Source organism: Scyliorhinus torazame, chromosome 2 (genome assembly GCF_047496885.1).
Source record: "Scyliorhinus torazame isolate Kashiwa2021f chromosome 2, sScyTor2.1, whole genome shotgun sequence".
Taxonomy (NCBI): Eukaryota; Metazoa; Chordata; class Chondrichthyes; order Carcharhiniformes; family Scyliorhinidae; genus Scyliorhinus; species Scyliorhinus torazame.
In genome coordinates this window covers 97,855,719-97,883,020 of record NC_092708.1, presented here as the reverse complement: position 1 = coordinate 97,883,020, position 27,302 = coordinate 97,855,719, and the positions used below count along the sequence as shown (strand labels likewise).

The 27,302-nt window shown below is 48.7% G+C and overlaps 1 protein-coding gene across 1 annotated transcript in view; it reads right to left on the bottom strand.

Annotated features, from left to right (window-relative positions):
* pla2r1 (phospholipase A2 receptor 1) overlaps positions 1–27,302 on the bottom strand; it is a 211,650-nt gene that overhangs the window by 165,819 nt on the left and 18,529 nt on the right. The window contains exon 2 of the mRNA XM_072474555.1: positions 20,332–20,715. Within this exon, the coding sequence (XP_072330656.1) occupies positions 20,332–20,715 (384 nt within the window). The remainder of the gene's footprint in view (positions 1–20,331; positions 20,716–27,302) is intronic.

Sequence of the window (27,302 nt, the reverse complement as noted above, 5' to 3'; positions counted from 1 at the left end):
GACAGGAAACCGAACAACAAGTTGAGCAGTTACAGAAACAGTGCAGCGATTTAAAAGCAGCCCTACGAGCACTCCACACTTCCACAACGGAACAAAGGCAGAGCTCGGTAGATCACGCAAAGTGCCGGAAGCAAACTGCAGAATTGCAATCTCTGCTTTCTGTTCAGAATGGGTTTCAGAGCATGTTTGGACCCCAGTTAGACCAGGTAAATGGCCCGATTGGCAGGAGTTAAACGAGACTGCCCACAGATATGTCCATGGGACATGTACACAGGAAAAACCCCAGAAACGAAAAGCACCCCGACCCCCGACTGCACAAGCAGAACCCACCCCTATGAACCCTGTAACCACACATCGCAGGGCCGCAGCAGAAGGAAACTCAGATTTCCTATACACTACCCCGTTAACCGTCACCCAATTAAGAGACGCGTGTGATAGAATTACACCGTTCCTACCCACATCGGACCCCCACCAGTTCTTTGCTAGAGTAAAACAGCAGATGACCATGTACGGCCTGGATGAAAAGCAGCAAGTGAAGCTCACTGTTTTAAGCCTCGACCCTTCAGTCGTGGCAGCCCTTCCCGACCCACAGAATGTAGGAGGAGGCACACGACAAGAAATGCGCACAGCGATCCTAGATGCGATCGGCTATAACAAAGGAGACCCCGTAGAAGGCCTAAACAAGTGTAGGCAAAAGAAGACAGAGCACCCCACAGCGTTTGCTGGACGCTTGTGGATACATTTCACGGCAGTATTTGGAGAGTTAGCCCGCGCCCATTTGTCCCCAGATAATATGGCCAAATGGACCCGCATCCTAGTCTCTCATGCGACAGAGGCAGGACCGAGAGCTTGCGCAAATTACGACCCCTCAGACGAGGCCCACAACGAGAAATGGGTTTTGAAAAGATTGTCCCGCACTTGGGAACAGTCCATCCAAGGCAAAACCGCATTTGTTAAAACAGAGGAAGAACAGGCAGACATGCATCCAATTAGGACGCACCAGAACCCCGCATGGGTAAATGAGGGCAGGAGCAGCCCACAGCAACCCAAATCCCAGGAGTGCTATAATTGTGGCCAATTAGGACACTATGCACGAGAATGCAATGCGCCCCAGAAGTAGCAGAGAAACCAACAGACAGGCACCCTAAATAAGAATAGGGCAAAGCCAATTCACAGCGTTAGCGCCCGTTCAGAGAGTACAGACAGGAACGGCACCGACTGACGGTGTTCGGGCTCCCCAACTTGGGTCTGTGACACCCTTTCGGAAAAGTCCGGTAGACCGGTAGTGGCAGGCTCAGTCCGGGGACACCCCGTAGAATTCCTCTGGGACACAGGAGGGTCCCGCACCACGCTCAATTCCTCCACGATGTTTCAGCGAGACACATGGCCCACCACTGACACCATTACACTCAGCGGTTTTACAGGCCATTTACAGCAGGGACACATCACAGCCCCTGTAGCAATCGAGATAGGGAACATTAAAACAAAACACCCCGTAGTTCTGGTCGATCTACCCCAGACAGCCGAACACATCTTAGGAATTGACTTCATGAGCTCACACAATCATTTGATCCAGTAAATAAATGTGTATGGAGAATGGCAAAGGCAGCACGAGCCCCCGCCACGCTCACAGTTGGAGAGTATGAAAATAGGATCAGCCCAGTAGGAGACTTCTGGTTCGACCCTCGAGCCATTAGTCAGGAAAAACATGTTAGGGCGGTCCTGCAGCAACACAAAGCAGTATTTGCACAGCACAAGCATGACTGTGGCAAGATCGCTGGCTTCGTGAATATTACAGGTCCCGACCCCAGACCCCAAAAGCAGTACGGTTTTCCCCAAGAAACAGAGGGAGAGATCTCCAAAGTAATAGAGAGTCTGCTTGATCAAGGCGTACTCCGATCAGTAGCCTCCACAAATAACGCACCGATTTGGCCCGTCAGGAAACCCGATGGATCATGGCGACTGACCATTGATTACCGGGAACTGAACAAAGTAACTCCAGTAGCAGCCCCCACCATAGCCATGAGTCCCGTGACCATGCTCAAACAGGGACTACAGTCAAAATTATTTTCGGTTTTGGACATTAGCAACGACGTTTGGTCTATTCCATTGGATAAAGCGTGCCAATATAAATTTGCATTCACATTCCAGGGACAGCAGTATACGTGGACGTGCCTTCCACAAGGCTTCCACAACTCCCCCTCCATTTTCCACCGACAGCTGGCAAATGGATTAGCAAAATTTTCCCGACCCGCTTGGCTGGTCCAATATGTAGATGATCTGCTACTACAGACAGACACAAAGGGAGAGCACATTTCGCTTCTTGCCGAACTTTTAGGATTCCTACAAAAATATTGGCTGTAAAGTCAACCCCAAGAAGGCCCAGACTTGGAAGGAAAATGTGATTTACTTGGGTACAGTAATCACACATGGCAAACGCGAGATCGAGCAGAAAAGAATCAACTCGATCGTCAAATTACCCCTGCCCCATAATGTCTCAGCCGTCCGGTCATTTCTAGGACTGGTTGGCTACTGCAGAAACCATATCGACGGTTTCGCCACAAAAGCAGCGCCCAATCCGATCTCCTCAAGAAGCAGGCACCTTGGGAATGGCTTCCACAGCACACGGATGCTGTGGATGCTTTAAAAAGAGTCCTCAGCACAGCCCCCGCATTACAGGTCCCAGATCCACTTTCCCCGTACGCAATTGAGGTTGCAACTACCGACCGAACCCTTTCGGCCGTGCTCCTCCAAGAACAACATGATCGATTAGGCCCCGTGGCATACGCCTCACGCGTATTAGATCCAGTCGAGCAAGGGTTTTCTGCCTGCGAAAGGCACCAGCTCGCAGTTTTTTGGGCAGTACAATACTTCGCCTACATTACAGGACTCAACCCCATCACCATTCTTACTGAACACACCCCAACACAGCTACTACTAGATGGTCGACTTAAGGATGGCACAGTCAGCCAGATCCACGCAGCCCGTTGGACCCTTCTTTTACAGGGACAGGACATCACGGTTAAGAGAACCAAGACCCACACTTTCCTAGCCGATAACTTACAATATGCTGGTACCCCACGAGTGTGAGATCATCACCACAAAGCATAATACAGGACCCTTTATACCAAAGTCAGCCCCCAGGAAAGCAGGTACTACGCCCCAGAGACCCCAGCCCACAGATACATGCACACCCCATAGAATCTATATGGATGGCTCCTCCACAGTTTTAAATGGGAAAAGAATCACCGGTTGCGACATTTATGTAGAGGACACGCAGGGACGCGCCCTAGATGAGATTTCATTAAAATTGCCAGGACATTTAGGCTCGCAGGCAACAGAACTGGCAGCCATAGCTTATATTGTAGCTCACCCCGACTCATTTCCGACCCCAGCCAATATATATTTGGACAGTCTATATGTCTGCAACAGTTTAACCAAATTCCTACCCATGTGGGAAACTAGAGAATTTGTTTCCGCAGACGGAAAGCCCCTACCCTCAGCCCCATTACTTCAACATATTCTGAAAATGGCCAAAGACCGTAAAAATGGAATCATCGTTCTTCCCCCCCCTGGTAACGTTAAAGCAGCCGCCCTAGCGAAAGCAGGTTCCAGACATGGTCACTTTTGGAACTCCCCGAAAGCACCCCAGTACATGCGGTTCAGGTCTCACAGACCAACATTCAAGATTTGGCAAAGGCTCAAAAGGAAAATGAGAAGCTCGGGAGTTTTAAAAGGAAACTACCCTGCCCCTTATGCTAAGTTTAAAAACGCGTTAACCACACATGACGGTGTGATTCTAAAAGACGGCATTTATGTAATCCCCAGCCAGGACAGGAATCAAATTATTTGTCAGTTCCATGACAATCATGGACACCAGGGCATTGAACCCACCCTAGCCCACCTCAGACCTCTCTGCTGGTGGCCCGATTTAAAAGCCAATGTTACCCATTACATTGAGAATTGCTTAATCTGTGCCCAGAACAATCCGGACAGATATGCAAGAAAGGCTCAGCTAAGTCACACTTGCCCCATTAATGGCCCCTGGACGAATTTCCAAATAGATAATATAGGACCCCTACCCCCCTGCAGAAATGGTTTTAAGTATGTGTTGGTGGTCATTGGCACCTTAACAAAATGGGTGGAAGCTTTTCCATCCAGAACAAACACTGCCAAAGCGACAGCTAAAATCCTAACCCAGCACATCTTTACAATCATACTCCCATGCAGTATAGAGTCTGATCAAGGCTCCCATTTTACAGGACGAGTGATGAAAAACGTCCTCACAATTTTCGGAATAAGGCAAAAGTTTCATATTGCATACCACCCCCAATCAAGCGGCATTGTAGAAAGGAAGAACAGAACTCTAAAAGCCACCCTCAGAAAAATGGTGCAACAGCACAACAGTACCTGGGATGCAGTTCTCCTATTTGCATTAATGTTCATTCAAAACACAGTATCCACGTCCACAGGATACACCCCCCACACTCTCATGACCGGACGCCCTATGAAAGGGACAGAATATTTATTAGGACTGGATTTGGCCAGCCCCACAGTCACCGCCCTCCTGCATGAGAAAGCAGTACAACAGGTTATAGAGAATGTGAAGGCCGCCCAGCTTGCAGCAACCGTCAGGCTTGGAACCTGCAAGAAGCAAAGCAAGGCTTGCTTTGATAAAACGGTACACACCGCCGAGTTTGCAGTAGGGCAGCAAGTGATGCTGTCCCTATATGAATCCCAGTTCATTCCTTTCCCCGACATTTTCCAGACCGTACTCCATCTCTGATAAAGTCAACCCCTCTGTATATAAAATCACCTATTCAAATGGCAAGTCTGCATGGTTTCACATAAACCAGCTTAAGGCTTATGGCTCGCAGAACAACCATTCACACCACATCTTGCTTGCCGCAGCAGATGAGCATGCCCCGCCCACGAACGACGTATTCCTACCCTCCCCCAACCTATCCAGCCCATCCTCAGACACTACGACCCCACCCCCAGAGCCATGACTCCGCCTCTCCCTTCCTTCAACCAGCAGCGATAGCGACAGCCCCAGCACACCACGCTACGATTACACCCCTGCACCAGGCCCCACTCCCAGCTATTCCGAACACGATTCCAGCGACCCCTTCGAGATGACATCCCCTTCGAGATAACGTACATTAACGCCCCTGACCCAGACCCACCGCCCGACGATTATGGATTAAACCCTTGCAGCTCCAACCTCGACACAAGTTTCTGGCACCGAGACAATTCGTTCAGGCTCATCCAGAATGATGAGATGGACCCCAATTCGCCCCAAGCAGCTTTAGCAAACCTACTCTAGTCAAGAGTATGGCAGCCGAGGGCAGCACGGTGGCCTAGTGGTTAGCACAACTGCCTCACGGCGCTGGGGTCCCAGGTTCAATCCCGGCTCTGGGTCACTGTCCGTGTGGAGTTTGCACATTCTCCCAGTGTCTGCCTGGGTTTCGCCCCCACATCCCAAAAATGTGCAGAGAAGGTGGATTGGCCAGACTAAATTGCCCCTTAATTGGAAAAAAATAATTGGGTAATCTAAATTTTATTTTTAAAAATGAGTATGGCAGCCGGGAGAAGATGATAACATAGAGTCTGACTCTCACGAAACGAATCCCTTTGCGACTCGGTTCACTTTAGAGCAATGAGGTGTCCAGATGATGGTACAAAGCAACCGATGGAGAGTTATGGTGTCCTTTCTGATGGAACCTGCACCATGTTTGTTAAGTATGTTTGTTCGTTATTGTGAATGTTAAATGTTGTTTGTCGATTTAAAGTTTTCATGGCCCCACGCCACAGCTTGATGCAAGCAGAACTACCCTTCTGACGCCCAATGGCTGTTAGAGGAACTAGTTTGTCAGCAGACAACCATTCATAGCTGCTCTTCTGATTTGAAGGTAATCATAAGAGGCAGCCCCCACGACGACCACAAATTTGTTGCGTTCTTGCCGGTCGCTCAGGCAGTGGAGAAACGGCACTGGTCCCCGCCCTGCCTGAGGACACCCCCTCTGGTCAGCTACGCTCAGGTAGAGCACATACGGCACTGGTCACCGTCCTACCCGGGGATGCCACCCATTCTTACCCGCCGCGGCCCATACGCACCCCATTTTGGCTCTTTAAGTTCAAATATCTTTTGTTTCTTTATGGCAACCCTTAGGTTGCTTCCAAGTGCTATTTACATCCTCAAACACTAGGATGGTAGATCACACAGGCTGCGAGATGGCTCGCACGGTGTCGGTATTTTTCTTGGATGTCTTGTCCCCAAATATTTGGTTTAAAAAAAAAAAAATGAGCGAGTCACAGATGGTGACCAATTATAACGGGTAATTGGCAATAAAGGACAGACAGACAGACATACGAGAATATGCTCATGTCCATAGAACCCGGGAACCTCAGGAACCTCAGTAGAAGTAAAGAAGACAAAAAAGGAAAGATGAAGACAAACATCATGCCCTACAGTTGGATCTTAGCGGTATCCCTCCAGTTGTGCACGGATGCTACCCCCCTGACCCCTACCACACAGGCCGTGAATGTTTCCCACCCCTGCCATACACTAAACCCCGAGATAGTTACCAATACACCGACCTGGTGTGACAAGTTCATCACCTGGTATTCCCTGTCCTACATCGTGGAAGCACTGTTAGTACTGGCGATACTCTGCAGTGTCGTTCAGACCCGTAGACTCAGGAAATGGCGGAGGAAAGCCTCCCGCACCCCGGTATACACCTTCAGATCCCCTATTTTCAGACTTCAACAAACCCCCAACCCCTTTAAGTGAATTAAAGTGCATCCGTTTTTTTTGTGTGTTCGTTTCGTTCTAACAAAGACATGCAAAACTCTGTGCTTGACTGCCAAGCCAGAGAGACCTGTGTTGCTGCTATTGTGCAGTTTAAAATGTTGTAAATTATTTTGATTGATTGAGGTTAGTTTAGTTAAGGACAGTGAGAGGCTCCAGATTTTTTATTTTGTAATGCATGCCTGAATGTCATTGCGCCCCGTAGAATTTTATAATGATGTATGTACATAAAATAATTTAGGTAAAAGTTGCAATTTGTAGGGCATAACAGTGTAGAGCCTATCAAGTGCTTACGGGTGCCCGACTTAGGAGGAGAACAAAGAAGATGCAGTAATTTGATCCTTCACGCTTCGCGTTGAGGATCACAAGGAGGGTGTGTAGCCATCTGGGATAGCCACTTCCAGAATACAAAATGGACATTTGCAAAGATTGCAGGGAAAAATGGACAATGCTAAGAAAGCAGGCAGGCAGAGCCTGTCTGCATATTGGAGAAACAGCTCCCAGACGAGACCGAAACTGTCGGCCCATTAGCATATGGATGGCCCATCTCCGGGAACAAAGGAAGATACTTAAGTAACCGATCTGACCCCAGACCTCGCGACGCCAGTTCCCAAAACCGAAAGCAGAAAACAAAGCAGGCCAACGGCCACCTAGGACACGCCCAGCCATCAGGGCACCCACCCCTTTATTGGTCAGGATCAATGCGAATGATCAAGAAATGGCCCAATTGATTGGGGCCAAATTCGAGGCCCACCCAAATGCACGCGAAGCCTCCTTCGGGTAGAAGAAGAAGGCCCCAAAAGATAATCACTCTCTTGGGATCGGCTCTCACAGCGGAGAGACCCTTCCACCAGCTACACCAGAAGCAAGTAAGTCCAAGGTCAATGCTCGCTACCAGACAGACAACCTTAGCTGTTTCCCTCTACCACTTCGACCCCAGCAGCCTCAGAACCGAACAACAGCCATTGTTCCTCTGACTGAGTGGGTGCCCGAAGCTAAGTATAGGCTTTAGCAGTAGTGATAGTTTAGTCTATAGTATTTCGTGCATGAGTAGTTATTACTGTGTATGTAAATAAATAGTATTGACTTTTAACTAACTAACTGGTGTATCGACTCTTTGATCAGTATTCGTGTTTGAACCTTGTGGCGGTATCGAATGATACCTGGCGACTCTAAAGCAGACGTAATTAGAATTAAGGAAGGCGACCATATTGACCGCCATATTTAGAAACAACCAAAGATAGCACTCTGACAAAGGAAGGTTCAGACTTGGAGATAGCTTTGACACATTTATTACTGTTAACGATTCTCCTACTTGGATTTGACGCTACTGTTAATCCTGCTATCGTTACTCAGACTGACGAACCAGTCTGCTACAATCCACGTGGTGGGTGTGATGTGTTTCAAATCAACCCTGTCTGTACTCACTAAGTGTCTCCACTGGAAAGAGGAAGATCAGGTGTGCTGTGTCCTTATATATGGGTTGGTGTAATGCCCCCCCCTGTGGTAGTGTCACCTGTGTGTGTGTCTTGATTGCCCATTGGTCATGTCCAATCTTACTGACCTATTGGTTGAACGTCTGTGTGTCATGATGTCTCTGGTGCTTCCTCTGGAGTTTATCTAGTCTAAGTGTATTTACATTAACCCCTTGTGTACTTAGTGATGCATATCACCACATCCCCCCTTTTTCATGTTACATATTTTCTGTACAGTGTTAAAGAAAATTGAACAAAATAGGTGTATGAGTGATGAAATGTACAAATCATGATGAGTGATGATTACACAATAAGTCCAAATCATATGTACGAGTCCAAAGTTCAGCAATTAATATGGTCGAGTGGCTTTCTTGTTTGGTTGGTGAGTTGATGGTGGCATTGCATTGTAAACGCCATCAGTGTCCCTGTGCTTACGGAACCAAGAAGTGGTCAAATCACTTTGTTGTCTGAGGTGGACTCTTTCTTTCTTTCGATTCTTGTGGTGGTAATTCTTGATGGCATCTGCCCTGAAAGCCAGGTTGCCTGTTGGTCGTGCAGCAAACGTGAATTGGCAAGATGCATCGTCCTGCCACAGTATGTCATTGTACTGAGCTGAGCAGTAACAGTGTCCCGCATTTGCAGAGTTGTACCAAGTTGTATCAGTCGTAGTTCCATAGGTGTTGTCGATGTTGTTGCCTTTGGTACGCATCTGGTTATTGTTATTGTTTTTGATGTAGTTTTTGTTGGTTGGTTTTGTTGTCATGTTTGCTGCGCTCAAGGACCACACTCTGTGGATAATACGAGTCCTTCACACAGTTACTCGTGTCAGCGTGCTTTGTGACATCTGCTGTTTCCTTGAGCATGCCGTCACTGAGTTCACGGCGCTCCCCGTCTGGAGTCATGTCCGGCTAACTTGAATCAGCTTTGGCTTGTCGATGCTCCCCGTCTGGAGTCTGGTCTGTTTCTCCTGAGTCAGTTTTAGCTTCTTGACGCTCCCCGTCCAGAGTCATTGCAGGTTCACTTGAGTCAGCTGAGGTTTCTTGATGCTCCCCGTCCGGAGTCAAAACATTCAGGAATGCATTTGCTAGTGGAGAGGCTCGAGCGATAGAGGTTTGAAGTAACGTGGTGTCACCGGAATAACCAGTAGTCTCACTGTGATTGTCGAGTGCCTCTGTACATTCTAGCTGAGGTCTGTCACGTTGCACATCTGGTATGGGAAGTGGGATGCCGTCGTCACTTGTCGCACATACAGTGAGTAGAGCCTCAGTGTCTTCTTGCTTTGCACGTGAGTGTGGTAGACTGTCATAGTCTGCTTGCTGTTCACTTGAGCGTGGCAGACTGTCATAGTCTTTCTGTTGTTCACTTGAGCGTGGTAGACCTGCATCATCTGCTGCTGGTTGCTCAGAGGAGGTTGCTAGACCCTCATGGTCTTGTTCATGCAAGGACTGCGCTCTGGAGTCTTGCGTTTCTTCCTTCGTGGAGTCCGTCCACAAGCTCGCTATGGAGGCTTGCGTCACTCCTTCTGTGGAGTCTTGCAGCGTTCCTTGTGTGGAATTGTGCATTGGTCTTGCTGTGGAGACTGTCATCACTGCTTGTTCATGCAAGGACTGCGCTCTGGAGTCTTGCGTTGCTTCTATCGTGGAGGCTGTCCATGATCTCGCTGTGGAGGCTTGTGTCACTGGAGTCACTTTCTGTGTGGAGACATGCAGTTGTCTCGCTGTGGAGTCTTTCATCGCTTCCTGTGTGGAGGCTGAGACCCTGCATGGTGCGTGGACCACTCTGTGTGTGGCAGCAGGCCGCTCACTGTGGGCTTGTACCGCTCTCTGTCTCTTGGTGTCAGGCCGCAGCATAATCCTGCACTCACGAGTCGGGATGTCATAAATGCTGGGCTGAGGATCCTCAAATCCAAAGAACACATCCGTGTTTGTGTTGGATTCTTCACTGTAGAACACATCTCTTTGCGGTTTGGGATTTGGTACTGGGGTCGCCATTTCCAATGATGAAATCATCATCTGAGTTGTAGTCTTCAAGGACTGTATCATCTCTTTGGGCGGTGCTAACTGCTTGTTGCAGGGTTCTGCGGAGGTTACTTTGAGCTACTGGTCGAAGTTCAGGCATTGTGCTGTCGTTCCAGGTGAAAGAATCTTGTTTTGAGGCTTAACATTTTTTTTCTTGTTTTGGGACATTTCCCCTTTAAGTGGGCATGGTCCGGGGCCTCTGACGTCACAACGCTTGTGACATAGAGCATAGGAACCGATTGCGCATGCGCAGGTCGCTGTTCCTTTACTTTGCGCATTTCTCTCAACTGCCCAAGTGTGGCACCTTTTCCAAGATGGCCGCCAATCAAAATGGTCGTTCGCTGCTCGCCCACCCCGCCTCGTGGTTAGTATTGGCGCCTCTTTTACCGTTTTCTGTTGGTTTCTTTGTCTTTTCCTCGTAGTATCGTTCGAACTTGTCCAGGACGGTCTGGAATTCACTCTTGTCTTGCCCTTTGGAGAACTTGAATGTTTTGAAGATTTCTTCTGCTCTTGCACCCGCGATGGTGAGCAGAAGCTCTTTCTTTTCAGCATCGGCCACGTCTTGTAGGTCGGCTGCTATCAGGAATATCTCAAACCTTTGCCAGAATGCACGCCAGTTTGCACTGAGATTGCCGTGGCACCTGAGCCGCTGTGGAACCGGAATCTCGAACATCTTGCCTGGGGGCTTTTGCTGGTTGTCACTGTTAGCGGTGTTGAAACTATATAGATTTACCAGTCACTCCTTGTACCATGTTTTGTTGTGCTGTTGACGTAGCATAAGCTGCTTCCTTGATGTGCACTCTGACACAAGAAGGTTCAGACTTGGAGATAGCTTTAACACATTTATTAAACTGTCAACGATTCTACTACTTGGATTTGACTCTCCTGTTAATCCTAATATAGCTACTCAGACTAATTAACCAGTCTGCCACAATCCACGTGGTGGGTGTGATGTGTTTCAAATCAACCCTGTCTGTACTCACTAAGTGTCTCCACTGGAAAGAGGAAGATCAGGTGTGCTGTGTCCTTATATATGGTTTGGTGTAATGCCCCCCTGTGGTAGTGTCACCTCTTGTGTGTGTCGTGACTGCCCATTGGTCGTGTCATGTCTTACTGATCTATTGGTTGAATGTCTGTGTGTCATGATGTCTCTGGTGCTCCCTCTGGTGTTTATCTAGTCTAAGTGTATTTACATTAACCCCTTGTGTACTTACAGTGATGCATATCACCACACCCAATTAATTCTTTTTCCAATTAAAGGGCAATTTTGTGTGGCCAATCCACACAGCCTGCACATTTTTGGGTTGTGGGGGTGAAACCCACGCAAACATGGGGAGAATGTGCACCCAGAGCCGGGATCGAACCTGGGACCTCGGCGCCGTGAGGCTGCAAGGTTAACCCACTGCGCCACCGTGCTGCCCATGACACCCGCTTATTGACCAGGATCGCAGCCCCCCTAGTTTTATAGTCTAGCCTCAAATGAAATACCTGCCTGACCCACCGTTTCCTCAGTCTATTCTGATCCACTACCCTCAGGTGTGTCTCTTGTAGCATTGCCAAGTCCGCCTTCAACCTCATGAAATGCATGAACATGCAAGCCCTCTTGACCATCACATTTAGCCCTCTCACATTCCATGTGATCAGCTATGGTCTGGGGGGCACCCCGGACCCCCCTCCTCTCCCCCAGCCGATCAACCATCACCCTTCTTAGGCCAGCCTCCAGCTCGCGTCCCCCGCCTCCTCAGGCCCACCCTCAGGCGCCCACCGTCTTCGACCTCCGATTGCCTCCCAACGCCAGTCCCTCCCGTCAGCAGAACAATCCCCCCCCCCACCCCCTTCCCCCCCCCCCCCCACCACTAGCAAAACAATCCCAACCCCCCACATCAAACTAGTCACCTGCTCGCCCCCCACTCCGGTGAGCTAGCCTGCCCAGCTAGCCTGGTAGCCCCCACTCATGGTGCCAAGCATCCTACCCCCTATTGTTCTCCCTCTCACCAGTCGAACATACATAGGCAAAACATCACAATCCCCAACAAACACAAAGAAGAAAATACCACCCACCATCCCCCCACAAGAACAAAGTTAACCCGCACACAAAACTGAGGAACTGCCCAAAGAATTGGTAAAAAACACTACATACATAGCTCAAAAAGAAAATAAATTTAGCAGTGCAGGCACAGAATTACTTGCCCCCAACTTCAATGTCCTCAATTACCTGCCAGTCTGGATGGAGGAATTTGTTAATGTGCGTTGAAGGAGGAGGCATCTCAATATTACGATCGCAAGGGAGGGACAGTAAATGCTGGCCTTGCCACCGATGCCTACATCCTATGCATGAAAAAAAAAGCAGCAGCCAATCTGCACACAGCAAGCTCCCACAAACAGCAATGTGATAATTACCAGACAATCTGTTTGTGATGCTGATCGAATAATAAATATTGACCAGGACCAATTCTGCTGCTCCTTTACATCTACCTGAAGGACAGAAAGGGCCTTGGTTTAACATCTCCTCTGACAGAAGACACGTCCGACACTGCAGCTTCCCATCAGTACTGACCACTGGCGCACCATAATTGCAGTTTATGTCTTCTATAAGATTCACTGCAGCAACTTGTTGAGGTTGCTTTGACAGGATCTCCCAAACCTGTGTCGCCCACCGCTTAGATGTTCTACTGCCATTTGCAAGTTCCCCTCTGATGCGCAATCAATTACTCTCGAGACAAGGTGAGTCATAACTAATAGGCTTTAATCTGCTAGAACTATTCCCAGCAGCTTCGATACAGAAAGTGAAGGCTGCTGGGACGGCACCGGTTCTTATACCCCGCCTCTCAGGGCAGAGCTATGTACATCAGACAATGGTAGACTCCTGGGTCTAGCCAATGGTCATCCACCTCTCAGGTACCGCAATACCTGATATTACCACATTGACAGAAGACACGTCCGACACTGCAGCCTCCCATCAGTACTGACCACTGGCGCACCATAATTGCAGTTTATGTCTTCTATAAGATTCACTGCAGCAACTTGCTGAGGTTGCTTTGACAGGATCTCCCAAACCTGTGTCGCCCACCGCTTAGACGTTCTACTGCCATTTGCAAGTTCCCCTCCAAGTCACAAACTATCCTAACTTGTAAATACGTAATCATTTCTTCCTCATCACCAAGTCAAAATTCTGGTACACCCTATCAAAAAGGCATTGTGGAAGTAGTATATAGACTGCAATAGTTCAAAGTGGCAGCTCACCACCACCGTTTAAAGGGCAATTAAGGATGGGTAATAAATGCTGTCCTTGCCAGCAATGCCCATACCTTATGAATGAATTTTTAAAATATACTTTCGCACTACCTTTCAAATCTACCGTCAACGTGCCTTTCCTCAAAATAAACCCTGCCCTTATTAACAATCATTCCTGCAACAAAATGTTTGAATCATCCAATCAGATTTCTGACCCTGCCACAGTAATTAAACACCCTTTTAAGTCACAATTGACAGCTTATGTGGCTGCTCCTTCTTGCCCTTCTCGACCTTTTTGCATCCTTTGGCACACCGAGGGATTTGAACCATGTCACTAGGTTCTCTATCTCCCTCGTCCTTGTTCGAGATCTGACCCACTGCGGTCGTGTTGTCAGCAAACGTGTAGATGGAGTTGAAACCAAATTTTGCCACACAGTCGTGTGTGTATTGGAAGTATAGTAGGGGGCTAAGAGCGCAGCCTTGTGGGGGCCCCGATATAGAGGGCTATCGTGGAGGAGTTGTTGTTTATCCTTACTGATTGTGATCTATGGGTCAGAAAGTCAAGGATCCAGTTGCAGAGTGAGGAGCCAAGTCCCAGATTTTGGAGCTTTGATATGAGCTTGGCTGGGATTATGGTGTTGAAGGCGGAGCTGTAGTCAATAAATAGGAGTCTGATGTAGGAGTCCTTGTTGTCGAGATGCTCCAGGGATGAGTGTAGATCCAGGGAGATGGCGTCTGCTGTGAATCGGTTGCGGCAGTATACAACTGCAGTGGATCAAGGCATTCTGGGAGCATGGAGTTGATGTGCCTCATGATGTCTTCAGTCTAAAATGTGTCCTTAAAGATTGTAATTTTTCCAAGAAAGTTTGCTTTGTGTTCCTCTGCGTCTTCTAAATCTTCTATTTCCTGGACACTGCTTGAATCTGACCTGGAAATGGAAGTTGCTTGCCGCTTCATATATTTTAAAAAGCCCCCTCTTGTGGCAAGAGCAGCACACTGCATTAAAGCTGGGCAAGCTTTGAACAAACAAGATGCTTTCCCACCACAGCATGGCCATGGAACAATGGCGCTAACTGCACCCATGTCCTATTGACTGTGTTCTGGCAGGCTCATTGATTGTCCTAGGGCTCACGTATTGGGCTGGGTTGGGGACAGCCCCTAGGAAGGCTTCCCATCACCCCAGATAAACCACCTACCCTGCTGCAACTTCAGCATGTCTGTCCAACTGTACTCTCAATGTCACATACTCAGTTATTTGCTGAGTGATACAGGTCATTTATAAAATAATCATCATTCTCCCCAGGTTCCTGGCTGCACTAATTGAATTTTGTGTGGTCTCCTCTAGCATTGGAATCAAAGGCTTTGATGATTTATTCATATTGAGCAGTTTCCTCATCAACCCTATAGTCGTAAAATGTTGTTGACACAGTTGCTGACTACATAGAGAGCACTGATCTTATCCTTGTCTAGTTGCTGAGCAAAAAAGGCAGTCCGGTATCATCTGAATCAATGACATCAGTTTCTCCAGTGCACAGATTGGTTGAGGCCCCCCATGAGGTTGAGGGGCCTGGGCAGAGGTAATACTTTCTCCTGAACTGTGCATTTCTTGTCGCCTGTTGTGGGACTCTGGTAGTGACCAGTTGCTCCAATTGCTGTCCTGGGCATTTCTCGAGTGTGCTCTGCTGGGCTGACTGCCTTCATTTTCCCACCATTTTCAGCACTGACTGCGATCCTTAGTAAATGGTTCGAAGACTACTGCCAAACATATATTATCGTCATAACCGGACGGTACGTGCCTTTGACAGAAGAGGTCTGGAAACCAAACTGCTGCAAAGTAGTGAGCTTTTATTTTATTTTTAAAAATAAATTTAGAGTACCCAATTATTTTTTTCCAAGGGGCAATTTAGCGTGGCCAATGCACATCTTTAGGTTGAGGGCAAAACCCACGCAGACACAGAGTGAATGTGCAAACTCCACACGGACAGTGACCCAGGGCCAGGATTCGAACCCGGGTCCTCAGCGCCATAGGCAGCAGTGCTAACCACTGTGCCATGTGCCACCCGTAGTGAGCTTTTATTGACTACTTACAGAAACTGACTTTTACAGGACTCCATTAGAGCCTTCTGTGGTGATATGCCTGTAGATAATATTACATGTAGTCAGCAATGTGATCTCCCACCAGCAGGTGGCATGAGAGATCACTCAGGTGACATCCGACTACTAGCAGAAGGTTGTTAGGCGTACACAAAGCCAGTCGCACATAAAGATAGTTGCAGGAGAGTCGAATGTAACTCTATGATAACTTGGTCTGTATAGTAGTCTGATCGTTCCCTTACCATGTGTACATTAATAAGTCATCATTCTGGCTATGTCACCAACAGTTCTGTAGAACCATTGCAAGCCAAGATCACAGAACACAACACCTTCTTCCCTCAGGTTCCAGTTACATGTGATCTGACATCACCAATGACACATTCCATATATCAGCATCATAGCTATTGATCCTTTGTACAACATACCCATTATGCCAATATATTGAATTGTGATGTGGCTGTAGAACCGTATAAATGCCATTTATTAGCAACCAACTTTTAAAAATTAAACCTTGAATTCACCAAGCGTTTCCAGACTCTGAACACAAGATGGCTCTACAACAAGAGGTTTTATTAAGATAGAATACTTCTTTGGCCAGAATTTTACATTGACCAGCAGGTGCATGCGCAACCTGGAAGCGCATGAAATCTACGACAAGATGGTGGGCACGTGTCCCAATGTATCACACACTCTTGCAATATTTTGGTAGGCAGGTGGGAGGTCAGCTGTACACCTGCTGACATTGAAGCAGCCAGTTTGGGGGGTTACATGTCCAATTGTCTGGAATTTTATGTTGCCTGTGTGATTTTTAGGTAGATGCATGGCCAACACAGGCAGGCGGCCATCTTGTTTTTTCACTTTTCTCATCCAGGGTGCGGTAAAAGATGCAGGAACATTGGCTGTGTGAGGAATTCAAGTTAGAGTTTGCTGTAGCGTTACTGCCGAGATTTCAGACCTATTCTTCTGATTTCTTGAGGTATTTGCGTTGCTAACCTTGTCCTGAAGACATTTTTAGTCTGGTAATTCTGTTGGGAGTATTTCTTTCCATTGCAGCCATCAGTGCAAGGGGTAGTGCCATCTGCAATTCAGCAGGAGGAGATTATGTACTCTGCTAAGTGTCCTCCTCGGAGGTGGAAGAGAACAGCAGAAGGGAAAGGAGGTAATTTGTCCGCAGAAAGCATCACAGGAGAGACCTTTGGGAGGAGAGGCACAAGAATAGCAGGTGCAGGGCGAACAAGGAAAGCAAGGATGAAGGGTCTACAGAAGATGCCACTATCCTGCTGCCAGAGTGTTAGGCAGCGAGCGAACTACCTCAGTATGTCCGAGGTCCAGTGCTGCATGAGGCTCCACCTCTCTAGGGGAACATCATTATGCCTCATGATTGAATCACCTCCAACTGTATGGGGGGGGGGGGGGGGGGGCACCCGATGTCAGTGGCTAAAGGTCACAGTTGCTCTCAATTTTTATGCATATGGACCTTTCTAGGGGTCAGTGGGGGGGGGGGGGGGGGGGGGGCTCTGTGTGGAGTGCCCCAATCAGCTGTCCTTAGCTGTCAAGACTGGTGTCAAGTTCATAACTGACATTCATCAATTACCAGATGGATCAAGCCAGCCAGTAAGAACGAGCCAGAGGCTTTGCAGCTATTGCAGAGTTTCTTTACATCCAGGGTGCCATAGACTGCACCCACCTGGTCATCAAGTTGCCAGCAGGTCAGCTATATGCTTTGTGAATTGAAAACATTCTCTCTCCATATCCAGATAGCATGCAACCACAGGACCCAGACTCAGCATGGCTCAAGCTCATCTGATGGCTGGTTGCTGGGTGAGAAAAGGTGTCCATTAAAAAGGTGTCTCATAAACACTCCGGCACCCTAGGTCAGAGGGAGAAGAGAGGTTCAATCAGAGTCATGCCTCTGGATGTGCTGCGGAAGATGAGGTTCCATGGTCCATTCTGCTCCGGGGGCAGGGGGAATTCCCTGAAATACCCTCCAGAGCATGTGCCGCTTTGTCATGTTATGCTATGCACGGCACAATCTGGTACTGGCAAGGGCAGGGGACCCACTCAAGGATAAGCAAAGCAGCTCCACATGTCTCAGAGGACGACTCTACAGATGGATCTGATGAGGAGACTAGGCAGGCAGAGGGTGAGAAAGAGGCAGCCTTGATGAACTTTCAGGGAGGCATTAATTCAACACCCCTTCAGCTAGGCTGCCAAAGCTTGGCTTCCATCTCAGTGTAAGGGCACCGCCTCCTTCATACACATTTCTGAGAAGGCAATGCCATGGTCCCAGTGTCACCTCATAATCGCTGAGATATAGTTTGCTGCTCCTGCCATTGATCAGAAGGTACTGATGAGGCCTGCACCTATGAAAAACATGAAGGATACTCAGGGCATTGCAACACAATGCTTATTTATACCTTTAGCTGACTTGCAAACATGGAACAGAACATATAATGGTGCTTCATTTATCTCTCATAATGGAAATGTCCTCCTGAGCCCACAGATGCTGAAGCCATTGTTCCTGCAAGATTTTGAAATTTCTCCTTCACAGCTATGTTTTCCTCCTCCATAACTCCAGGAAGCCTTCAGGGAGCTGCCTGGGCACATTTTGGATTGGATTGGATTGGATTTGTTTATTGTCACGTGTACCGAGGTACAGTGAAAAGTATTTTTCTGCGAGCAGCTCAACAGATCATTAAGTACGTGAGAAGAAAAGGGAATAAAAGAAAATAAAAGATTAGAACGAGTATAAGTTGAGTAAAAAGTGGATCTGTTTGGGAGAGCTCGCAGAGAGTCGTCTCGCTCCGGCGCCATCTTGGTAAAGGTACATTTTAAACACCCCTTCGGGTCACCATCGGACCTGGCGCCCGCCATGCCCTTGCCGGCAGCGTGTGTGAAATCAAGTTGTTCCTTTGCTCGTGTGCTGAAGCGGACACCACGTCCACTTCTGGGCCCACCAACCACGCGAGCACAATGAGTGCAAACTTCAGGCCTTGGTTTTTCTAAGTTTTTTTGCACTTGTAATATATTTAATATATTCCCTCTTCAAACAAATGATTTGTAGTATAATTGCACTGTAGCAGAAATGCTCCTCTCACACGCCCTCCCTGCCACCCACTACCCATCGACGTGCCGATGTGTCCTTCCTGAACCAGGACCTGCCAATGAACAATAAGAATTTACCTTTATATAGTACCTTTAATGTAGTAAAGCATCCTAAGACAATTCCCAGGTGCGTTGTCGATCAAAATGTGACACCAAATCACATAAGGAGATATTAAGGCTGATGACCAAAAGCTTGGTTGACGAGTTATGTTTTAAAGAGTGATTTGAAAGCCCAGAGGTGGAGAAGTTAAAAAAAAAATTTAGAGTACCTAATTCATTTTTTCCAATTAAGGGGCAATTTAGTGTGGCCAATCCACCTAACTTGCACATCTTTGGGTTGTGGGGGCGAAACTCACGCAAACACGGGGAGAATATGCAAACTCCACATGGACAGTGCCCGAGAGACAGGATCGAACCTGGGACCTCGGCGCCATGAGGCAGCAGGGCTAACCCACTGCGCCAGCATGCTGCCCCGAGGTGGAGACGTTTAGGGAAATATTCCGGAGCTTTAGTTTGATGTACCTTTCTTCTGCTCTTTGCAAAACAACACTCTCCTCCCCCCTCTTTCTTTCCTTGCCTCGCTCTCATTTGCTGGCTCTTCCTCCCCAATCACGCCTTCTCTGCCATGGTCAATTATTTGTTATTTTTCACCCTGAATCCTGTACTTGGCCTTGGCTCCCTCATGTATAAAACCACAGAAGCCATGAAACCAATTTTTTAAAAATTGAGAAAGGTCCCAGGAATGGGGAAATTCAGTTGCATTAACAGACTGGAGAAGGTGGGACTAATTTCCTTGGAGCAGGTTGACAGGAAATTTGATTCAAAATCATGAGGGGTCTGAACAGAGTAGATAGGAAAAATGCTTCCATTCGTCAAAGGATCAAAAAAATAGGGGGCCTAGATTTAACCTAATTGGCAAAAGAAACAATGGGGACATGAGGAAAAACATTTGCTCACAGTGAATGATGAGGATCTGGAATGCACTGCCTGACTGTGTGGTGGAGGTAGGTTCAAACAAGGCATTCAAGAGGAAATTGGATTATTATCGGTGCACGGTAGCACAGTGGTTGGCACTGTTGCTTCACAGCGCCAGGGATGTTTCCCAGCTTGGTTCACTGTCTGTGCGGAGTCTGCATGTTCTCCCTGTGCCTGCATGAGTTTCTTTCGGGTGCTCCGATTTCCTCCCGGAAGTCCTGAAAGATGTGCTGCTAGGTGAATTGGATATTCTGAATTCTCCTTCAGTGTACCCGAACAGGCGTCGTAGTGTGGCGACTTGGGGATTTTCACAGTAACTTCATTGCAGTGTTAATGTAAGTCTACTTGTGACATGGGGGGGGGGGGGGGGGGGGGGGGGGGACGACTAGGTAAAATGCTCCTATGGAGAGTTGCCACAGTAACAATGGGCTGATTGGCCTCCTTCTGTGCTGCAACAATCTTTCTGCGGTCCCAACAGTGAAAGGTAGTGGTAGAATTTTCCTTGCTGAGAAACCAACATTTTCTAATTATTTAGGGAGAAGTTGAATTCAAAATGGAAGTTGGAGCTTATTCAGTGCAACTATAGCAGCATGTTCCAAATTATTTCAGCACTTCTTACCTTCATAGGGGTACTCACACGGGCCTTCATCCTGGGTCATATATCTTTTCCATCTGTCATATACAGTCCTTTCCGCTACAATATGTCGTCCTTTTCCGACAGCCAATTTGTACTGTGAGGCACTCGTTAACACCTTACCACTGCAATGCCACCACAACATTCCTGTTGTTGAATCACAGTTGAATAGCTTTAACGGCTGCTGGTGAGCACTAATATTAAGACCAAGGCACATGCTGCTGCCTATATGGAAAAGCCGATGCTTTGATACCCATTTCCACAGCATGCTACTTGACGCCCAATTGCAATCGTCAAGGACAAACTCTTGGTTTTCCACATTTATGCACGTGTTGAGATGCTCACTCTGCAGAATAAATATCTTGTTACCTAGAGGAAAAAAAATGTAGTTTAGCAACTTCACAAAATATTTGGTAAACAAGAGTCAAAAGGATATCAAGACAAATATATGCACTGTCAAAATAATTACAATGTTTCTTTCAAGAGTGAGAAAAAGAGAAATCACATCACATTTCCAAATAAATAAAAAAACAGGAGGCTGGATTCTCCGCCCCGCCACATTTCTGTTTCACCCCGTCGGCGGGATTCTCCGTTACGCCGGCCGGTCAATGGGGGTTTCCCATTGTGGGGCAGCCCCACATCGTCAGGAAACCCCCGGGCAGCAGGCAAAACGGAGCATCCTGCCGGCGGAGAATCATACTTGATACCACAATGCCTTCATTCAATGGTATTGTAGGGCACTGAATGGATGAATACAGGAAGAAAATTGGCCCTGATCTTCCAGTCTCTGAATTGTTGGATACCAGGGGCGGAATTCTCTGACTCGCCGCACCAGGGGCGGAATTCTTCGCAATCCGCGCAATGTCCGCCGACCGGCACCAAAAACGGCGCGAATCAGTCCAGCATCGCACCGCCCGAAATGTGCGGAATCCTCCGCATCTTGAGCGGCCGAGCCCTAACCTTGAGGGCCTCGGCCCGCGCCGGACTGATTTCCGCCCTGCCAGCTGGCGGGAAAGGCCTTTGGTGCCCCGCCAGCTGGTGCGGAAAGACTATGCCGGGCGGCGCATGCACGGGAGCATCAGCGGCCACTCACGGCATCCCCGCGCATGCGCAGTGGAGGGGGTCTCTTCCGCCTCCGCCATGGTGGAGACCGCGATGAAGGCGGAAGGAAAAGAGTGCCCCCATGGCACAGACCCCGCCCGCGGATCTGTGGGCCCTGATCGCGGGCCAGGCCACCCTGGGGGCATCCCCCAGGGCCAGATCACCCCGCGCACCCCCCCAGGACCCCGGAGCCCGCCCGCACCGCCTTGTCTCGCCGGTAAGAGAGGTGGTTTAATCCACGCCGGCGGGACAGGCATTCCAGCAGCGGGACTTCGGCCCATCCGGGCCAGAGAATCGCCGTGAGGAGGCCTGCCAACCGGCGCGGCGCGATTCCCACCCCTGCCGAATATCCGGTGCCGGAGAATTCGACAACTGGCGGGGGCGGGATTCACGCCAGCCCCCGGCGATTCTCCGACCCGGCGGGGGGTCGGAGAATCCCGCTCCAGATGTCTGGTGCGGTGCAGCCCTGAGATTCTCCATCTAGTAGGCCAGCTAATGGGGTTTCCCAATGTGGGCAGCCCCACGCCATCGGGAAATCCCCGGGCTGTAGGTGAAGTGGAGAATCCTTGTATGACCCAAGATGTGTGTCAGGACCCCGTGGAGGTCCTGGTGCACTGAACTCGGAGGATTGTGCAGGAAGTTTGAACTTCTGGCAGACAATTTTCCTGCTCCCTGGGACGCACTTTGAAAGTCTCCGGCTCGGAGCTAAAGACGTGGACTTTGGACACTTCTGTCGGACTCGTCTGAATAGTTACCCAGGAGATGGCAGACAGAAAAATCCCAGTCTTATCCCTGGGTAGCTACAGAACTCATCCCCAATTACTCTCATTGATCCTCCACCCCAACTTCCTCCCAGACCTGACCCAACTACCCACCTGCCACCCTACCCATTTACCTTGTCCATCCTATCTGTCCATTCACTGATTCAGCCACCCACCCATTTATCTATTCACCAACTTTCATCCATTCACTAACATTCACACCGGACATTTAAACTTACCTCGTGTCAGATAATGCTGCAAAAAGGGGCCGTGGTTTGTCTTCCAACCAACACGCCAGACTGTTATGTTCCACATTTCTGATGAAGCCAGACTCAACCCGGTCAGAAATACAATCACAGAGCACTGTCGGAGCATAGGGTGGTACGGTGGCACAGTGGGTAGCACTCCTGCCTCATGAGGACCTGGGTTTGATCCCAGCCTCAGTCACTTCTCGGAGGGCGGCACGGTAGCACCATGGGTAGCACCGTTGCTTCACAGCTTCAGGATCCCAGGTTCGATTCCCGGCTTGGGTCACTGTCTGTGCGGAGTCTGCACGTTCTCCCCACCTCTCTGTGTGGGTTTCCTCAGGGTGCTCCGGTTTCCACCCACAAGTCCCAAAAGACGTGTTGGTAGGGGAATTGGACATTCTGAATTTTCCCTCTGTGTACCCGAGCAGGTGCTGGAATATGGTGACTAGGAGCTTTTCACAGTAACTTCATTGCAGTGTTAATGTAAGCCTACTTGTGACAATAAAGATTATATTATATTATTGAAAAGTTCAAGAGGAGCGACAAAGTGACAATGATTGCCGCTTCGCAGAAGATCCAGGCTAATGAGAAAATTAGTTAAGACCTGAAATGTTTCTAATAACTTTGCTAAAAGGCACAATGACCTATAATTGGTCAACAATAAAAAATGGAACTGGGGTGACAAACTGATTTCATATTTTTCACTTTTCTAGATATTGGACCACGAAGCCTGCTTCTGTCTGAAATGCATCCAAAAATAACAGCACTTAGCTTGACCAAAGTAAGCTGAGTGAACATTATTTGCAGCCAATTTTCCAAATCAAATGGAGATTATTGCACATTCCAAACTAACTGTACTGTGCTGTTAAATGCTAACAAGCAAGTATGTTATACCGTGTAACAGCTGATCTTTAAGTTAATTGATGGAACATTAATTTTCAATAACAAAATAGGTTTTTGGAGTGCTTTCACAGGACTCTCTCCATTCAAAAACATACAATTTTGGCCTCGTAGCAGAGTTTGGATAAGCCTCATTTGGAATACTGTATTTTGAGTTTTATATATGCATGTCTTGGTTTGTTTATTCCTTCAAATGATGATATTGAGGCATTGGAAAAATATTCAGAGGAGACCCACATGAATGATTTTTGGCTGTGCGAGTGCTGTTTCAGTGCTGCCCGACTTAACCACACCTTAGCTGCACAGATGATATTTTAAAACCTGAATCGAGTGTGCTGTACTGACCTGGAATGCACTGCCTGAAGGAATGGTGGGAGCAGAATCAATTGTAACATCCAACGGTGAATTGAAAATACTTGTGTGCGAGCGGAAAAGTCTCTGGGGGGTCAACTCTCGCGTACGGCCCGAGAGGAAAGGCTGAGGGACTTGAGGCTGTTTTCTTTAGAAGAAGGTTAAGAGGTGACTTAATTGAGGCATGCAAGATGATCAGAGGATTGGATAGAGTGGACAGTGAGAGCCTTTTTCCTCGGATGGTGATGTCTAGCACGAGGGGACATAGCTTTAAATTGAGGGGAGATAGATATAGGACAGATGTCAGAGGTAGGTTCTTTACTCAGAGAGTAGTAAGGGCGTGGAATGCCCTGCCTGCAACAGTAGTGGACTCGCTAATAGTAAGGGCATTCAAATGGTAATCGAATAGACATATGGACAATAAGGGAATAGTGTAGATGTGTTTAGAGTGGTTTCACAGGTCGGCGCAACATTGAGGGCTAAAGGGCCTGTACTGCACTGTAATGTTCTATGTTCTATGTTGTCCTCTCTGTATCTCCGCAGAAGCTCTCCCACAATCGCCGGGAGAGAGCCCAGACTGGCAGGTGGTTGCCAGACATAAGAATCCTCACAACATTTGAGGAATGGGCCCTAGAGGTTACAGGAATGGCCAAGGACAGAGTGGTCACCAATTTGGTTGCCACGTGCCACACAGGTGATGATCCACTGGGCCCCACCCAGAGGATGACTGACCCATCCCTCCCACTGACCACATGTCCATTTTCCAGCAGGTCCTCCAGCCGACGGCACTGGCCAATTTGGGGTGGTCCCATCCCCTGCCTCCCATGAGACCACCTCGGCGGAGAGCTCCGAGGATGCCACAATTGACGCGTCACAGCTCTCATCCCCACCCTCCACCAGCACAGAGACACACACCTTGGTGGGCAAGGTTATTGGTCAGGCTTCTGGGGCACAATCTGGTGAGAACCACACAGTTGCTGATGCACATTAGGTGGAGGCAGTCACGCTGAGGCAAGTGAGCAGTCGGTGGTCTGCTGAATCCCAGGACCCAGCTGGGTCCAAGCCTGATTTTGAGCCTCTGGCACAGGTGCTGATGGAGACGTTAGGGTACGGTCAGGACATTCAGAGGGAGATGTCAGCGACACTCCAGCAGGTTCAGAGCCGCTTGGAGAAGTCCCAGAAGCTACGGTGCCGGCAATGTGTGATACCGAGGCCAACACCGCAGTGGAGAGCCTGGTGCACAACATCAGCAGCATTAGTGGAGGTGTCCAAGGTGTGGGTCAGTCGGTGACGACCATGGCCGAGGACCTCGGCAGAATGTCCAACTCGCTGGGGCACGTGACCCAGTACCAGGCTGACCTTGATAAGGTTCTGCGGGACATGTCCCAGTCTCAGATGGGAACAGCCGAGGCGCTGCGGAGCTTGTCCCAGTCGCAGGTGGGAATTGCAGAGGTACGGCAGAGCATGTCCCAGTCACTGAGAAGCATCACTGAGGGCGTTGACATGGTGGTACAGGCATTGGGGAGCCGCCAAGGCTGGCAAAGCCCGATGATGCAGGGGCAGTCTGGGCTTGAACCAGCTGCCCCTCCATCCTGAGATGAACCCCACGGCCCTATGGCACTGACCCTGTTCAAAAAAGGGAATAGGATAACCCTGGGAATTACAGGCCAGTTAGTCTTACTTAGTTGGTAGGCAAAGTAATGGAAAGGGTACTGAGGGAAAGGATTTCTGAGCATCTGGAAAGACACTGCTTGATTAGAGATAGTCAGCACGGATTTGTGAGGGGTAGATCTTGCCTCACAAGTCTTATTGAATTCTTTGAGGAGGTGACCAAGCACGTGGATGAAGGTAAAGCAGTAGATGTAGTGTACATGGATTTTAGTAAGGCATTTGATAAGGTTCCACATGGTAGGCTTATGCAGAAAGTAAGGAAGCATGGGATAGAGGGGAATTTGGCCAGTTGGATAACAAACTGGCTAACCGATAGAAGTCAGAGAGTGGTGGTGAATGGCAAATGTTCAGCCTGGAGCCCAGTTACCAGTGGCATACCGCAGGGATCAGTTCTGGGTCCTCTGCTGTTTGTGATTTTCATTAATGACTTGGATAAGGGAGTTGAAGGGTGGGTCAGTAAATTTGCAGACGATACGAAGATTGGTGGAGTTGTGGATTGTGAGGAGGGCTGTTGTTGGCTGCAAAGAGACAGAGATAGGATGCAGAGCTGGGCTGAGAAGTGGCAGATGGAGTTTAACCCTGAAAAGTGTGAGGTTGTCCATTTTGGAAGGACAAATATGAATGCGGAATACAGGGTTAACGGTAGAGTTCTTGGCAATGTGGAGGAGCAGAGAGTTCTTGGAGTCTATGTTCATAGATCTTTGAAGTTGCCACTCAAGTGGATAGAGCTGTGCAGAAGGCCTATGGTGTGCTAGCGTTCATTAGCAGAGGGATTGAATTTAAGAGCCGTGAGGTGATGATGCAGCTGTACAAAACCTTGGTACGGACACATTTGGAGTACTGTGTGCAGTTCTGGTCACCTCATTTTAGGAAGGATGTGGAAGCTTTGGAAAAGGTGCAAAGGAGATTTACCAGGATGTTGCCTGGAATGGAGAGTAGGTCTTGTGAGGAAAGGTTGAGGGTGCTCGGCCTTTTCTCATTTGAACGGAGAAGCATGAGGGGCGACTTGATAGAGGTTTATATGATGATCAGGGGAATAGGTAGAGGAGTCAGTCAGAGACTTTTTCCTCGGGTGGAACAAACCATTACAAGGAGACATAAATTTCAGGTGAATAATGGAAGATGTAGGGGGTATGTCAGAGGTCGGTTCTTTACCCAGAGAGTAGTGGGGGCATGGAATGCACTGCCTGTGGAAGTAGTTGAGTCAGAAACATTGGGGACCCTCAAGCGGCTATTGGATAGGTACATGGATTACGGTAGAATGCTGGGGTGTAGATGGATTGGTTCTTAATCTAGGACAAAAGTTTGGCACAACATCGTGGACCGAAGGGCCTGTTCTGTGCTATATTTTTTATGTTCTATGACCGGGAGGATGAGGCGCTGGGTGCCAAACCAGACCTGTCCCATGGAGTGGGGGTGGCTGCCACCAGCTCCTTAGAGTTCCACTCCGTTGATAAGGCCGCGTCTCACAGCCAGCACATGGGACAGCGCGGCACGGCTGTGCATGTGCCGCCAACAAGTGCGCTGGGGCCCTCAGGTCCCAGAATCCCAGAGGACACCCGCCAGGTGCATCGAAGGCCACAGGATGTGGAAAACAGGTGGCTGAGCCCTCCTGGGAAGACACCTAGACTTAGAGGTAGAGCCAGGAAGGCTAAGCATAGCGAGGATCACTGAAGGCACTGGGGGAAGGGGTGTGTGGGTGTGGTGGTGGTGGTGGGGGGGGGGGGGGGGGGGGGGGGGGGGGGGGGGAGAAGGTAGGTAGGGGGTGAGTAGGTGGGACAGCACCATCGGGATAGTGGGGCATTGTTGGACACCTGTGAAACATTAAAGATCCTTCACCACAACCAGTATGTTTAGAATCAATAGCTTTTGGAGCGCAGCTCCTTCCTCATGTGAATCACTTGAGGAAGCAGCTGTGTTCCGA